General features: G+C 38.6%; 1 protein-coding gene across 2 annotated transcripts in view; it reads right to left on the bottom strand.

Moving 5' to 3' along the window:
- Positions 1-2635: 2635 nt before the first annotated feature.
- LOC148844375 (uncharacterized) overlaps positions 2636-18092 on the bottom strand; it is a 64252-nt gene continuing 48795 nt past the window's right edge. The window contains exons 9-11 of one of the 2 annotated variants that reach the window (XM_088956840.1): positions 9993-10094; positions 4035-4094; positions 2636-3119 (exon numbers count right to left, since the gene is read on the bottom strand). In XM_088956840.1, coding sequence (XP_088812966.1) covers positions 3009-3119; positions 4035-4094; positions 9993-10094 — 273 coding nt within the window. In that variant the 3' untranslated portion in view covers positions 2636-3008. The remainder of the gene's footprint in view (positions 3120-4034; positions 4095-9992; positions 10095-18092) is intronic. The other variant, XM_088956841.1, reaches the window with a different exon arrangement.

Here is an 18092-nt window from a genome sequence, read left to right as displayed (position 1 = left end):
GCATGGTATAGCACCATGGAGCGCAGGCCATGATAGGTAAGCCTGGTCTGTTTTACACAATCCATGTTTTTTGCTTTTTTTTTTTGATAAAAATACCTATTTTTTTTTTGTTTTGATTAATCATGTAAGTATATTCTGTTAGACATTGCTTTTCTTATGATTACACACGTCTACTGTGTTTTGGCCAAATTTTAAGACTTCACGTCTGGTTCATCTATTTACTCACCGATTGGTAGGAGTGTCAATGGTATTTGAAAATCCAATTTAAATTTGATATTCGATATAATTGAATCGAATTCGAATAATTCGAATATCTAATCGATCGAATTATGATATTTTATTCATACCGAATAATTAATCAGGTTCAAATTTGGATATGACCTCATTTTGATTCGATAAATATCTGAATTCGACCGATTATTTATTCTTATATATAATATATAAAATATTTTATAGAATTTATATATAATAGTTAAGTTATATAAATAATTTATATACTTTATATCAATAAAATATTTATTTTATATATTTATTAATTATCTAAAATAATTAATTAATTGAATTCAAACCAAATTGAATATTCAAATATTTAATCAAATTCGAATTCGAATATTAATTTTCAATATCCATTGAATATCGAATCGAATTCGGATATCAGATTTTTTAATCGAATTTAAATTCAACCCATTTACACCCCTAATGATTGGGATGAGAAAATGGGAGTATTCCCAATAGATGCCCAATTTCATTTGTTTGTTTTATGTAGGAGATTGAGATATCACGAGACACAACTTCTCAAAACTTGGATCGCGGGGTTGAGTTGAAATGGTGCAACTCCAGTAAGAAAGGAGTTGTAACGGTGTCGGAGATGTGAACTGAGGGAGGGATATGAGCGGTAAAGGATCAAAGGAATGGAGTAATGACGTTGGAGATGGAGTTGTAACAGTATTGACAGTCCAATGGAGGGCCTGGTGATGAGGCAGCGAATGGGGCATGAAAAAACAAGGGAGTGGCCGGAATAAGGAGGATGAGGAAAACAAAGATTGGTAAAAAAAAAAACGAAGGAAAACAGGGGAGTCAAAATAGAAGAGAAATCAAGCGTACTGCAAAATTTTCTTAACAATCAAATGCTGGAAAGTAAATTATATAGGATAATTGGTCTTAATAAACGATGGTTTTTAAAACCGACCCGGCGACCAAACCGGTAAGGGGTCTGGCTACTCGGTCAATTGGTCCGACCGTTCAACCCAAATGATTGGTCCATTCTGATAAAAAAATAAAAAAATTAAAAACAGTCAAAACCATTCAAACGATTCGAACGGTTAACTGGCCGGTTCAGCAGTTTGCTGACCAAAATCAATGATTTTGAAGAAAAAAGTGGTTTTGGAGAAAAATGGAACCAATCAGGTGACCAGTTCCTAGTTTTTCCGGTCCAATCCGATTTTAAAAATCATACAATAAACAAACACAGGACAGAATGCCAATATAACAAAACAAATTTTCCTTTTTCATCCCATCATTTCTCATTCTATCCCTTCTCATCCCATTCTTTCTTCTTTCTTGGCAACAAATGGACCATTATAGTTTGGATTTCATGATGTAGCAAAGTAACAGTGTCTAGTGTCTACCCCAACATACATCCATACCAACAAAATTTTTTGCCCCTTGCGCTATTCAATGAGCCACAACGTTAGAAGATCTATGAATATATACAAAAGCCACTTTATAAAAAAACCGCAACTTCTAATATGATCTAATAAGCTCAAATAGAAGAAAACATATAACTCATCACCATTAAGATACAACATAGAAAACAAGAACTCTGATTGAATCATAACATTTCTCCATCCTGCATCTTTAGCAAAATAGAGAGCTAGTAACATAGTCCAAAGCTCTGTCTCCATACATCCACCAAAAAGGTACATTAAGCCATTTGCAGCCACAAGAAACTTGATCTTTTAGAACTATAAAATCAAGTGATCTCCTATTATCGTCTATATTGCCAACATCACAACTAATAATACATAACTGATCATTCAAGCAAGGAGAGATATGAGAGCTTGTGCCTGAAAGGATCCATGGCATTTCAATACCCTTACTCTTTGTGCTAGATCTCAAAAAATTTTCCGAACAACGGAATTCTAATCAAGACAACATTTTTGTTAGCAAAACCCTTACGCTTTCTTACCAACCATATATAATAAAATGCTAAAACAAGCCAAACTATTATTTTATTGTTAAAGGCATTTTGCTAAAATATTTATTTATTTATTAATTCATTCTCTTTTGCTAACAAATCCCCTAGCGACTAGACCTGTTCATGGGCCAAACTCCGATTGGGCTTTTGCCAAAATTTACATGAAGCAATGTGAAATATTCATGGGCTGCCGGAAGCCTAGCATGTGAACATGTGTACTAGTGATCCATATTTGGAGAAGTCAAAAAAGATGCTATCAACATATCGGACCACAGAAGGAATAGAAAGTGTATTTGGCTGGTACAGACTTAACATGTATCATTACTTTAAACCATGGCTTTGGTCGAGCCATGAAGGCATGAATACTATTGACAAATATTACTACATACTAGATATTACAAATAACACAGAATCATGGTTTTCCAAAATCCGATTCGGTTATCAAAATTTCATCTTTATTTTCAAATCTTAACCCCTCACTGAAGCTCTGTTACCGCACCAGTAGGTTCATATTCTCACTTATTGAAATAAGAAGCATATATAATATTTACTAACAATCATATTGACTACAATAGTGAATCAATTGGCTGAAAGAAGGGGGCTTATTTTTTTCAGTATTTTTTTCTCTCCTTCCTTCACAATTTTTTTTGGTACAAGGAGAATATAAGCAGCTAAGAGGCCCTCATCAGGGTTTTCAATTTTCATAGACCTTTGCCGCAGCACAACTCAAATCACACCATAGAAAGCGAAAGACAGAAAACCCAAAACTAGCATACACCAACTCCCACAGTCCATCTTCAGTTCCCTCCTCTCAGCTGCTTTTTTGGACAATACCATTCTCAATTAAATATTCAACAAATTCATCGATGAGGTAGGGCCAAGCACCTTCTGCATCATAGTTCGATAGAGTGGAATCCACCGTCTGCATGAACCAAGACAAACATCAGTGATGTGTTTGCACTCAGAATCCTCCAGGCAAATACAAAAGACATCCGCCCTTCTTACAGTCATATCTACGCTCCAAGTTTTCAAGATTTGACAATACTCTTGGCTGTTCAAAACAATTCCTAGTTAGAAATGACAAAATGTGATATCTAGGGCACTCCTCTTCTTCCCCATCTATTCTTCTGGTTTTGAAGGGGGGGGGGGGGTACCAACAACAAATGAGCTAAGCAGCCAGTCAACTCATTTTTCTATAAGCCATATTTTACTTTGCTCCCCGAGCACCAAAAATTGTTCCACTTGAACGTTACTGAACAGAATCTGAATGTCGGTTAGAATCAAGGACCTAATGACTATTTGGTTTGATCATCTTCCCCAACCGAACCTAACCAACGATTAGGTTTGACCATCTTCCTCAGACAAACAAAACTGAACCAAAACTTGAATTAACCAAGCTGAACTAGCTTATTCAGTTTGGTTTTTGGTTTATTATCCGAATTTGAACACTCATATAATTCATCTTATATATGAAATAAAATAGCAAGAAAAAAGTTACAGAAGAAAATTGGGCTAAAACATTGAAAATAGAAGAGCACACAGAAAACAAGAGTGCATATGGAGAAAGTGAGAACTTTCCGCAGTTTACTGAAACCTGCAATTTTAAATGTGTATTACCAATTATGGCAACAAAGCATTTCTCTCTCAGATAGGATGCATCAATTTCTGCTTGAGAATGCACACAGCCAAAACAAACCTAGGATCTTATGCTGATGAGTATACCAAATGCGCAATAACACATTTGTGCAACACGCAAGCAACACATGCAGTTATTAAATATCAGCTGTAATACTCAGCATGGGCATGGTACTCATGGTACATGTTTATGAATCCTTACCCTTGCAAACTCCAGTAGTTGAGACCAAGTATCCCTTGGGATTGCTTTGTTATGCCGGGCCTAAGTTCAAAGGCATAAAAAATAATATGAACAACTGTATTGAAGTCAGAGACTGGGCTTATCAATGAATCAAACCCAATAATTAAATAAAGCATATACTATTAAGAGTGACTGCTTTAAAGCACCAAGAAAATGCACACTCAGAAGCAACCAGATTGAAGTGATAATTCTTAGGACCAGTAACAATGAAAAAAGAAAATCCCATCACATGTTCAGCAAATGCAAGGGGAAGGGGGAAGAATGGTCCTATATTGGGATTTTGAGGACACTCGTGCCATTTCACTTCCCAACTCAACCTGGAAGGGTAATAGCATCGGGGAGGAGAGAATGAGACAAGATTCAACCCCCTTATCTATCTATGGCGAGCACAGAACGAGTGAGCAGAAAAAGTGTAACGAATCCATCCCACCAGACCTTTGGGATGGGACCCGTGTTGCTGGCATTACTTTAATAAATCATCAGTGTTGAGAAACATGTAAACAGGGGCATTAGTATGTTTTTATTTAACATGTCTTATTAGTAATGCTACAGGTCGTCCCCACACTAATGCATCTGTCCCATACTAATTAGGTGCAGATTGGTCTTTGTGTATTCATTCTAGTAACTACTAGTGAAAGAACATGCGTGGAATGGAAGTAAAGATGAAAGAGTAAAAATGGACATTCTTATACAATATGATGCTAGTAAATATGTGCTTTAACTTCTTTTATAGTCTGGATGGGAACCAAGGAAAATATCCGCTTTATATAGTATACATAAAAGATCTAGCCACTAGGGGGAGGGGATTGTCTTTTTTCTTCTCTCTGTTTCTTTCTTTCCTGCAGGTTGATACTATTCACATGGTACCAGAGCAGGTCAAATTACTCCAGAAGAGATGACAGACCTGATTGATGCTAGTAGGAGGGGTAGTTCTCTCCATTGTGGTCAGGTGTTTTTGGTTCCTAGGTTCTGCAGATGTGTGGACCTTAGGGTTTAAGGCTGCAATTTTACTTAGAAGCATTCTTCATTGAAGTTCTCATCTTTTGCATGTAGTCCTTACTGCATGTTTTTTAATTAATAGAATGACATCATCTGTTCTGCATAATGATTCTCTCTCTGTTTTGTTCCTTCTCATTTTTCTCAATATCTTTTTCCTTTGATTCCACATATCTTTGGTTGTGTCTATTTTGTTCAACTCCTTGGGGTCCAGGTATAAGTTGGATGTCAAGTATGTAAAATGTATTTTTCTTGGCTATCCTTGTACCCAGAAGAGAAATAAGTGTTAGAATCCTACTTTAAGAAAGCCCTTTGTCTGTTCCAATATTACTTTCTTTGAAACTATGCCCTACTTTGTTCTTGATGTTGTTTCTAGTTTCTACTAATGATTCTATGGTGTCTGTTCCTATTTCTGCCTCTACTGTTTTTATTTTTAGCACTCGGCCTACAGAGAATCCACCAATTGAATGAGTGTATACACAACACAATACTCCAGCTCCTCTTCCATCTAATTCTCCATCGGATGATCCACCTTCCCCACCTAATCTTGGTCTTCATATTGCTTTCTCTTCGAAAAGGTAAATGTAGTTGTACTGCCCATCCACTTTCTAGTTTTCTTTGTTATGATCATTTATCTCTTGTTTTTCATCACATCATTTCCTTGTTATTATCCTCTATTCATGAAGCCCTTCAATCAAATGGTTTGAAACAAGCCATGCTATGCAAGAGGGATTCTCTTGCTCTCCACAAACAAGCTATGCTACGCAAGGTGCAAAAGAAGTGCAGAGGTCACTTTGTGCCCAAGGCGCAAGGCAAGACACAGCTTTTTGAAGCAAGGCGCAAAATTAAAAAAAAAAACCAAAAAGTTGCAAAGAATGAAATAAAAATCTAAAAATTCAAAATAGATTAAGAAATTATGAAGAATAAAAAGTCAAACTTTAATTTTAAACTAAATGCTTTAAAAGAGCCTATTAGCTCAAGTTTAAAAACAATATTCAAAGTGAAAAATGCAAAAATAAAATAAAAAATAGCATATAAAACATATTAAAGCATGTCAAACTTAAAATTCTTTATTTCTTTCTCAGCTGCATTATTTTAAATAGTTTATGTGATGTTACATCTTTCTTTCCTAATTCTACAAGCTGCCTTTGTACCAAGCCCCTTCAGGCAAGCCCAAACAAGTCTATGTTAGGGTAAAATTCTTAACCCCTAAAAAATGGTTTTATAATTTTAATTATATTTTTAAAATATCTTTAATTAGGACAAACGAGTGAACAACATTAACAAATGGAGGGGGGGGGTCCTTGAAGCTTCGGTGAGTGGGTGAAGTGAGCACATGGCACCAAAAAGTGCAAAAAATAAGGTGCACGCCTGGGCTGAGGTGCAAGGTACACCAGGTGCACACCTTTGGAAAGTGGTGTGCTTAGGACCTATCTGAGGTGTGCCTTTTAAATCACTGCAAAAGTCACACATGGGATCTTTTGTAGGCCCCCCTAGAGTTTGATTTGTAGTCATAGTTGTGTTTAAAATTTTAACATCATTGATTGAGATATTTACAAGCAATTGACTTTTGTGATGATAGTGTCAGTTCTGTATTTTCATTTAGTTCTAATAGAATTGGCCACCCCATCATCGCAAAATAATCACAAACCATATAGTAGCACCCCTACAACCCACCAAGATCAAGAAAATAACTCTTCAGCACGACCTTGTGAAACCAACATGCAACAAATTGCAAATAAAGGTAATCTGCAGTTTCTCCCAAAAAAATATAAATAAATGATCAATGGATAGATCAAAAGCCCCTGGACCGGATGGTTTTACTATGGCATTTTATCAAGATTGATGGGAGATAATTAAAATGGACCTTTGGACAGTTTTTGAGGAATTTGCTAATGAACACTAGTCCAGGGATTAATTCCACTTTCTTAGCTTTGATTCCAAAGAAAGGAGAAGCCACCCAACCAAGAGATTTCAGACCAATTAGTCTGGTAACTAGCAAAGGTGTTGTCTCGGAGAATGAAGGTAGCCCTTCCTGTCTTGATAAGTCACCCTCAAGGGGCGTTCATTCAAGGTAGACAGATCACAGATCAAATCATGATAGCCGATGAATGTGTGGACGACTTTAGAAAAAAAGGGGAAAGAAAGGATTCATGTGTAAATTGGATTTGGAGAAAGCTTATGACATGGTCGATTGGTCTTTCCTTTTGGACACCTTGAGAAATTTCGGCTTTGGGGAGAGGTGATGTGCTCGGATAGAAAGGTGTTTGAAAATGTGTCATTACTCAGTCCTAGTTAATGGAGTGGTTAGAGATTTCTTTCAAGCTACTAGAGGTTTAAGGCAAGGGGACCCCCTCTCTCCCTTCTTATTTACTTTGGTGGCAGAGGTTTTTAGTTGTCTTATCTCTAGAGCGGACAGTTTGGGACTCTTTAAAGGCTGGAGGGTTGGGGGAGGGAGCATAATTGCTACACATTTACAGTTCGCTGATGATACAATTATTTTTTGTGAGAGTGACACTCCTCAGAAGGTAAGCAATTTGAAGCAAGTAATAAAATTGTTTAAATTTGTCTCTAAGTTGAAGATCAATTTTGAGAATAGCTGTGTAGTGGGGTTAAACTTGGGGGAGGAGGAGATGATTGGGGTAGCAGAGGCCCTAGGATGTCCTATTACCGGTCGGCCATTGAAATATCTAGGTATGCCTCTAGGAGCCAACCCTCGGGAAGGAGTTTTTGGAGTCCAACCATTGAAAGATGTGCAAAGCAATTAGCTTCTTGGAAGAGGAATTATGCGTCTCTGGGGGGACGCATCACCTTGATTAAGTCAACCATAGCAAACCTTCCAGTTTTCTTCCTTTCGGTCTTTAAGATGCCACATGGAGGTGCTGAAAATAGAGAAGCTCATGAGGGATTTTTTGTGCCAGCCAGGAGAAGGAAGGAAGGATCACCTGGTGAGATGGGATATAGTGTGCGAAAGTAAGGAGCAAGGGGGTTTGGGGATTAGTAATGTTGAGAAGAAGAATAATGCTTTGTTGGGTAAATGGCTCTAGAGATGGCCTTTAGAGAGAGAGAAAGAGAGGCTTTGGCATAGGGTTGCAGGAAGCATACATGGGTGTACACCTAGAGGTTGGGATGCTGGAGTGTCCTGGTGGGCTACTTTGAACTATCCGTGGAAGGCTATTCACAGTATCCTTCCCCAATTCCTCAGTTTAATCAGGTATGATGTGTGTACTGGAGATGGGGATCTGTTCTGGGAAGACACCTGGATCGGTAAGTCCACCCTTAAGGACCTTTTTCCAGCTTTGTATTCCCTTTCCAATTTTAGAAACGAACCTATTCAACAGTATGTTTCTTTCTCCCAATCCTCGGGTTTCAGTTGGAATTTGGGATTCAGAAGAGATCTAAGAGATTTTGAGCTTGATCAAGCCACTTTATTGCTAAAAACCCTTGACAATGTCTGTTTGGATTTCTCTAAACCTGATGCGAGAGTTTGGATTCCCAATCCTCAGGGGTGTTTTTCTTGTGCCTCTTTTTTCTCAGTTGTGCCCTGTCCCCAACCCTCAGCCTTTCTTTTGTAAGGAAATCTGGTTTAAACCCATTCCCCTTAAGGTTAGAGCCCTTTGTTGGGAAATCTCCCTTGGGAAATTAAACACCTTGGATAACCTACAAAAGAAAAGACCCTACCTTTGTATCTCCCCAAATTGGTGTTTCTTGTGCAAAGCAAATGGAGAGAGATGCTACAACCTACTAATTTCCTGCCCTTTTGTTGTGTAACTCTGGGAAAAGATCTTTGGTCTTTTTGGGTGTAGGTGGAGGAGGCCTTTGCAAATCAGGAGGCTTTTCAACCCAACAACTTTTAGGTGGCCTAAGAAAAGAGGGAGGGGAGGTGTGTGAGGGCTGCTTTACTTTGGACAGTTTGGAAGGAAAGGAATAAGTGAATAACAGAACTTTTAATGACAGAGAGGGATGGGGATTCTGTGTGGGAATGTCTGCTATTTAGGGCTATTAGTTGGGCTAAAGCTTTGGACCTTTTTTCACTTTTCTCCTTTGATGACATATGGAGAAATTGGGAATTAGTTGCTAAAGCTTCTTTGGTCAAGGACAAACCTGTTATAACCTGGAAGCCTCCGGAAGAAAGCTTCACAAAACTAAACTTTGATGGAAGCAGCCTTGGTTATCCTGGGCCTTCTGGGATTGGGGGAGTATTCAGGAATTCAGAGGGCCAGATAGTGGCTTTATTCTTTTGTCCATTTGAAGTGGGAGATGTGGTTAATGCAGAGGTCCAATCTGTTTTACAGGGGGCTCAAATTGCTAAAGAGATGAACATCAGAAATCTGATCATAGAAGGTGACTCTAAAGTGGTAATGGGGTGGCTGAATGAACTGGAGACAGCAGCTTGGCCTTTCAGGGGAGCGTTAAGAAGATTCAAATGGTTAACTTCTAACATGACAGTCAGAGTTCAGTGGGAGAGAAGATTGGAAAATGGGCTGACAGACCTACTAGCTAAACAAGGGGTGAATAGGGGTCAATTATTCTGGGCTACACTGTAATTTATATTGTTTTTGAGGCTGCATCTCGCAGCTCCTGGGAAAACTAAATGCTGTATCAGTTGTAAACCCATCTTAATTTTTTTTTTAATGAAATGCTTTATTATTCATAAAAAAAAAAGGGGGGGGGGGCAGCAATTCATCACATAGAATTCATACATGAGCAAAATGATAATATTTCTTCAATAACCGAAAATGTAGTAATCATGTCTAGTGTTATGGAGCACTCAAGAAAAATTGAAGTCGCCTATCTCATGGTAACAAAAACATCCACCATTAAAACCAACAATAACCGGCAAAATTCCCTCATTTAACTCCTTATATAAAACTACTATAAACTTGGTAAGTAGAGATCGGACATCACTAATAGACATGTTACCTGCAAGAACTGGCACCAGTGATCAACCAAAGACCACTGCTTTTCAGCAAACAACAACTGCCACATCCCAATGGCTGTATCCAATGCCAACGACTTCTGGCCCTGCAAATAATTAGCAACCAAATTTATGAATACCCTGCAAATAACCAAATCTTTGACAGGATAGCAGAATTCTGAAGTTACTTTGCTAGTGACTATAACAGTGGGAAAGAAGGGGAAAGGTCATTTCAAATACAAACAAATAAAAGATTTTATTAGCAAGATTTATGTTCCAAGATGAATAAATGTGCATAAAAACCACTAAAACAATTCTTCCATTTTACTTACACTGATTCTGTGCAATCAAATATATCAGGAGCTTGAAAATAGAATTTCTACAACTACATCATATTATAACTAGTGACTATAACAGTGGGAAAGTAGGAACATAACACAAAGAAGAGAAGAAAGAGGTACAAGATAACAAACCCAGAGGGTTAGGAGTCCAAATGCAAGCATCAAGTTTAGAAGGGTCCAAACAAACAGGATCAAGAATTTTAGGGAGCAAGGCAACTCAATCAAATTCATAGTCTCTCAAGTCTCCCCTAAAACCCAAGTTCCAGTTGATACTAGAAGACTACGAGAAAGATACAAACCTTTGAATGGTTTCATTTTTAAAGAGAGAAATGGACTACAAAGAGGGAAAACAGTCCATAAGGGTGGAGTTACCAATCCAAATATCTTCCCAAAACAGAATCCTATCTCTAGAACACACCTCAGACTTGATAAGGCTTGGGAATTTGGGAATAACACCAATTATAGTCTTCCATGGAGAGTTTAAAGTAGACTGCCAAGATAATACCAACATCCCGACCATTATCTATGCATCCATGAATACTTCCTATAACCTTATGTTAGAGTCTCTCCCTCTCCAAAGGTCATCTCCACAACCATTTACCCAACAAAGCTAAATTCTTCTTCCTAAATTACCTATGCCCAAGCCCCATTGGTCTTTTCTCTTACACACTAGTTCCCACCAAACCAGATGATCATTTCTTCCTTCACCAAGTTCCCGCAAGACATCCCTCATAATCTTTTCTAATTTCAACACCTCATTTTGTGGCATTCTAAATACTGAAAGAAGTAAACTGGGAGGTTTGCTAAAGTAGGCTTTATTAACATAAGTTGATCCCCAAGAGATGTGTAGTTTCTTTTCCAAGTTGGCCAATTTCTTTGCACAATTTTCTACAACTGGGTTCCAAAACTTTCCGTCCCGTGGGTTGGCTCTAAGGGCATACCTAGGTACTTCAAAGGCCAACTGGCGGTAGAACAACCTAGGGACTCAGCTACTTCTACCAACTCTTCTTCCTCCAGATTTAACTCCACCGGACAGGCTTCACATGGACTCCTTTGCATCTTCAACAATTTGAGAGAACTCTCCTTTACTTATTTTTCTTTTGATCAGTAAAAAAAATTATATTAATGTCAATTTTAATGACTCTTTTTGACTTTTTTACCTTTTTATTAGTACCGACCCCCAATAAACCCCCTTTCACCCTGGCAAAAACCTTTGATACCTGAATAGAATGATGATTCTTATGGCTTCTGAAACGTCTTACGGCATTAGGAAACTTCTCACCTTTCATCAACCCCAAAGTGCAATCAATCCCCTTCTCTGCCTCCAATGCCACAACCTGTTCTTCAATCTTCACACCCATCTCACCATCCTTCTTAATTTTATCCCCAATTCCCCATCACCACCAGGATTAATCACTCTCTTTCTATTCCTTAAAACTTAAATTAAAACCATCTTCTGCCTTGTTTACTTTTACTTTTCATTACTTTCTTCCTCTAGTTTTCTAAATGCCTTCCTAGAAAAATTATCACTGCCCAAGAAAAACAAACCCAAGGTTTTGCTCAACTCAACCACTATATTCACAACTTTCTCAATGTCCATAAAATTTTCAAATTTCAACTGGGTGTCTCATTAATGTACACCTCATCATCACTATCATCACCTTCTTCTGACTCAACCTCATCTTCACCATCATCTGTTAAAGGAAAAGTTCTATATTTTTTCCTTTTGTACACTTTGACAGAGTTCTACTTTATGCCCGTAGTAACAAGAGGACCCGAACTTACATGCCTCAAATCAGATACCATATATAGACAACCAGCAAGATTATCCAATATCTCAATCCAATCTAGGTGGAGGGCTGAATAATGATCCTTGAGAAAAAAAGATCTGTTTGCACCAGTCGTCAAAGATCAGGCCTCCCAAATACGGCCCCACAGCAGTCAAGTCCTTCAGTAATGCCTCTCATCCAATTAACCACCCATGAGTCCCCTTCTACTTAACAATTAAGACATTTGGGCTATGCTTGGTTTGAAAGAAAATATAGGGAAAGGAAGGGAAAGGTAGGAGAACCTATACAAGACTTGTTAAGGTTTCCCTGCCTTTCCCATCTTTTCCCTACCTTTTCTTTCAAACCAAACACGATCTTAGTGAATGTAACAACCTAAGCCATGAAATAGCATCCACATTTATGTGCACTAGCTCTCCATGACCAATCCACCATGAACGAACATAGATAGTTTGTCCTCCCAAATTTCTAAAAATACCAACTGCCCAGATACCTGGGTTTCCAAGCGAGCATTCATGAAAATTTAATTTGGCCACTCATATCAGAGGTAAAACCCACTGCTGTTGTACAACTAATCTCCCTCCAGATGCTCTACAAGACATAGCCCATCCTCTTGTCATATAATATTCTGAAAAGGCCCTAAACTCTTTTCTTGTGGAAACCTAGTGTACTGGCATACTGCAACCTTCACTTTAACTATGTCAATAAGACCTTTAAGTTATGTAATGGAAGGAAATTCTGAAGTTATGTTAAGTTGGTTGAGAAGCAACTCCAAAGGGTCATGCAACATAGATACACATTAGGACAGGCTAAATCCCTAGCTAGAGAGCTAGGAGTCATGTGGTCATGGACACATAGGGCAGCGGCAAAAAGCACAGAAAATTGGCAAGAGAAAGAGTAGACAGGGATAATTTGTACTAGGGGATACTTCAAAATATGTTTGAGAATTCCCCTTCCGGGAAAGGGTAGCAATGTTGCTAGCCTAATAGCTTAATCTGATCATGTAAATACCATTCAGGAAAAATCTTCTTACTTCTTTCTTCCCAAATATCCAAAGAACTACTGCACAAAGAAATCTCCAAAAGATTTTTCCTCTCTCTGGCGGAGAGAAGAAAGTGTTTAAATAATCTAGAATCTCATCTGGAGGCTGCAAATGTTTATCAAGAAGGTATATGCCCAATGCCATTTAATTTGGATCTGATGCTCTTTGAGCACCCCAACTTCGAAAACAACTAGAGTGATAGGAGGAGAAAATGGTGGAAATCTTGGCTTGCATGATGTTCTGGGAGAAACTGAAGATCCTTAAAGGCACTATCAAAGTGGAGTAAGGATGCTGAGTGCATCCAAAAAAGAAAACAAAAAATCCGGGAGTCTATTGTAAAGCTGGACAAGGTGCATGAATCTCTATCTGCAGAACGCTGGGCAAGGGAGGCAACGAGGAACGAATATAACAGATTAGCTCACATGGAAGTGATTTCCTAGTGGCAGAAATCTAGAGTACTGTGACTAAAAGGAGACAAGAATACACCTTTTTTTCCACAAAATAACAAATGGTAGATGCAGATGTAATTTTATTTCATGTATCAAGATAGGGGAGTAAACATATGAAGGCGAACCTGAGATCAAAGAGGCAATCGTGAAGGTTTACAAGAATTCATTCTCAGCCCATGAAGTCACAAGACCAGAACTAGATCGACTTGAGTGTGCTTTTTCTTTTCTTTCGTTTTTTTTTTTTTTTTGATAAGCAACAGTAAAATTCTCCTTCGAAGGCTATTAGTGAAATTCTCCCTCAGTTCTTCCTTTTATCAGGTGTGGTGTCTGTTGGTAATTCTGTTTGTTGAAGATTAATCAGTTTTATGATGTTTTTCTGAGTAGATGTTTTATATTATTTGTTAGATAGGAGGTGGGGACCACAGTAGTTATATGAGTCCAAATTTTATTATGTTTTTGAGTGTTATATATGCTGTTTTATGTTTTGCCGCCCTATAAGGGCATAACTGTCTTTGTACTGTTCTATTATTTTTATATAAATAATAAGTGAAGGGGGCGACCAGATTATTGCTCTCTTTTCTTTTCAACTTCTCTTCTTCTCTTCTTCTCTCTTCAAGAAACTACTTTTCTTTCATGTTTTTTAATTCAGCAGATTTCTACTTGGTATCAGAGCATCGGCTAGAGTTTCTTGAAGCATTCTCGTGCAGCCCTAGATCAGCCGATTGCATGAAGTAGTAAAGGGCTGATCGATCTACTATAGAATGCCCAATTCTTGGATTTTTTGGTGGGATCTAGTCATTAGGAAGGTGATCTACTGTTTGACATCAAAATCAGGAAGAACTGAAGTACGAGGAAGAGTCCCAGAAAAGTTGAACTCTTTGTTTTTGATCTGATCTTGGGCGCCTAGGTATTGTTAGTTTTCTTTTGATTTTCTGAAGAGGGCGGTTTGGTTTCTAGAATTTTTTGAGCCTCCCGGAGTGATCGATTCACTTTTCTCTCTATTGGGAGGCATGGGGAGGAGAGAGATTTCTCTCTAGCTAGGGTTTTCTTCTTCCGGAAGGGTTGGTTTCTGTGTGTGTGATATTAAATTATATTTTGAAGGTCTCCAATCTATTTTTTTCTTATTGTTGAACTGTTTGAAGTAAGATGGAGAGTTGGAATACCGAGATGAAATCTACTGGTACTATGGGACTGGGTGTTGGAGGTAGTAGTGATATTTTTGGGTCTGGGATCATTACTACAGTAAAACTTGATGGTACAAATTATTTGGAGTGGGCACAATCAGCTAAGATGGCTGTTGGTGCCCGTGGAAAATTAGGGTATCTCATTGTGGAGGAGAAGAAACCTGATACAGACTCTTCGTGATGGGTGCAGGAGAATTACATGGTAATGTCCTGGTTGTGTAATTCTATGTTACCTCATATTGTAAAAAATTTCCCATGGGCTAATACTGCTAAGGAGATTTGGGATGGAGTGACTGAAACCTATTCTCAGAAGCAAAATGAAGCCAGAGCCTATCATTTAAGAAATCAGGATATAAGTATGAAACAGGGAGAAAAACCTCTTGCTATGTATTTCTCCATGCTGAAAACCCTATGGCAGGAAATAGGTCACCTAGAAACTGTAGTATGGGAAAGTGTAAATGATGCAACAACTTATCATAGACTAGTAGAGAGGAATAGGGTTTTTGAGTTCTTGGCAGGGCTGAACCCTGAATTTGACATTGCTAGGCAGCATATTCTTTCTAGGGAGGGTGTGACATTCTCTCAGGCCTATGCCTTTCTCTTTGGAGAGGAGAGTAGGAGGAATGTAATGCTGAGACAACCTGGGATTGACCAGTCGGCTATGGTTGGTACAACAAAACCTAAGCCGAATGGAGATAGTGGGAGTAGTGAGACTAGAAGATAAGAAGGGCTTGGTGTGTGATTATTGCAAGAAGCCTAAGCATACCAGGGACACTTGTTGGAAGCTTAATCCAAATATTATGCCTGCTCGGATAAGAAACAAGAAGGGAAATGCAAATGTAGCCACTACAAGAGACTCTTCAGCCCCTCTTTCCCAAATTGATTGGGAATCCATTACAGTAGTTGCAGTGAGAATAGAATTGGAGAGGTTTGGAATGCTTATGAGTAAGAAAGATTCACCTAGCTCTAGCCTTCATGATGGACAACAGAATGCAGGAGCCAACTACACCACTTCCTTTGCACATAAAGGTAGTTCATACGCAACTGCAAATCTTGCATCTACTTCAGGTAAGGAGGGACCTCCTTGGATTATAGACTCAAGAGCATCTGAGCACATGACTAATGCCCCTACCCTTTTCAATTCCTATCAGTTGTGCTTTGGTAGAGATAGAGTCTCTATAGCAGATGGTTCACATATGCCCATTGTTGGGAAGGGGACAATTAGAGTGACCAATGATATAACTTTGTCTTCTGTTTTACATGTCCCTAGACTTCATACCAACTTATTGTCTGTTAGTTCTTTGACAAAAAAATTGAATTGTTCTGTGACCTTTCTTCTTGGTAATTGTGCTTTGTAGGATCTGGAGTCAAAAAAGATGATTTGGGTGGTCGTTAGGAAAGCATTGTAGACAGTCTTTTAAACCAAGTAATAAAAGAAGTACTTTTGCTTTTAATATTGTTCACACTAATGTATGGGGGCCATATCATATCCCTTCCATGGGAGGATTTCGTTACTTTCTCTTGTTTGTGGATGATTATACACGATATTCTTGGATATATTTGATGAGGTCACGTGATGAGGTTCCTAACTTGGTATGACAGTTCCACCAGATGGTTCTCACACAATTTGGAGTGAGAACTAAGGCTTTTAGATCAGATAATGCCAGAGAGTACTTTGAAAAGGACCTAACCAGGTATCTCTTAGAACATGGTGTAGTTCATCAGAGCAATTATGCATATACACCTCAACAAAATAGAGTTGCTGAAAGGAAAAACAGACACATTGTGGAGGTGGCAAGGAGTCTTATGGTGTGTGCTTCAGTTCCTATGTAGTTCTAGGGAGATGCAGTTCTTACAGCCGTGCATTTGATTAACCGTGTTCCTTCACAGACTTTGGGGTTTAAGGTGCCATTTAGTCTTCTTTTTCCAGATGGGGAGATATTTCATATACCTCTAAGGGTTTTTGGCTGTGTTTCCTTTGTTCACATTCTTGGCCCTCATCACAAGAAATTAGATCCTAAGGCCAAGAAATGTGTTTTTCTTGGTATGTTCAGAACCAAAAGGGTTATTGCTGTTATGACCTTGTGACGAGGTTACCTTCTTTGAATCCACCTTCTTCTTGAGTGGTTCTCTTCAGGGGGAGAGTTTTGGGTAGGAGAACACACAATCTGTTCCTCTTCCTGTTTCTTTGGTGCCTACATCAGTTCAGCCAGCACCTGCACCTTCAGTTTCATTACTTGAGCCACTACGGGCAGCCTCACAGAAATATCAGCGTTGGCAGATGATGGTTGACTCCACACATCCTCAACCCACACCACTCTCTATCAGTCCTTCTGGAACTCCAGATTCGACAGATATAGTTCCAGGTATTTCTCTTGAGCCTGTTATGTTTTCTGATGATGATGTTCCTGTCCCCAACACCATTGTTGTAGCTGATCCCACTGACCTTGATCTTCCCATTGCACTTCGTAAGGGGAAGAAAAAGTGTACAACCCACTACATTTCACACCATCTTTCCTACAGTGCCTTATCACCCTCCTACCGTGCTTTTCTTTCTTCCCTGGATTCTGTGTCTATACCCAGGAATGTTATTGAGGCTCTCTCCAAACCTGAGTGGAAAATAACCATGCAAGATGAGATGGATGCTTTGGTAAAAAACCAAACTTGGGAAATAGTTGATCTCCCCTGAGACAAGGAGACAATCGGATGTAGATGGGTATTCATAGTGAAGTATTAGGCCGATGGCAAGATAGAGGGGTACAAGGCAAGGTTGTTAGCAAAAGGGTATACTCAGACCTATGGTGTTGATTATCTAGAAACCTTTGCACCGGTAGCTAAGATGAGTTCAGTTCGTATCCTTTTATCTATAGCAGCCACCTATTCATGGCCCTTGTTCCAACTTGATGTAAAAAATGCTTTCCTCAATGGTGATTTACAGGAGGAGGTATATATGGACATTCCAATAGGCTTTTATGAAAATGTTGGTAAAGGAAAGGTGTGCAGAATAAAAAAATCTCTGTATGGATTGAAACAATCACCTAGGGCTTGGTTTGACAGGTTCAAAGGGGCACTCATCCCTTTTGGATACACACAGACACAATCAGAACACACCCTCTTTGTGAAGAGGAGAGATGCTCTGGTGTCAATACTGATTGTGTATGTGGATGATATAGTGGTGACAGGAAATGATTTGGAGGAGATTGATGATCTCAAAAAATCATTGCAGCAAGAATTTCATATCAAAGATCTTGGTGAACTCAAATACTTCTTGGGGATTGAAGTTGCAAGATCCAAGCATGGGA

The sequence above is a fragment of the Nelumbo lutea genome, chromosome 8 (genome assembly GCF_056320005.1).
Source record: "Nelumbo lutea isolate HS-2025 chromosome 8, American lotus-T2T, whole genome shotgun sequence".
Taxonomy (NCBI): Eukaryota; Viridiplantae; Streptophyta; class Magnoliopsida; order Proteales; family Nelumbonaceae; genus Nelumbo; species Nelumbo lutea.
This window is presented reverse-complemented; position numbering and strand designations above follow the sequence as displayed.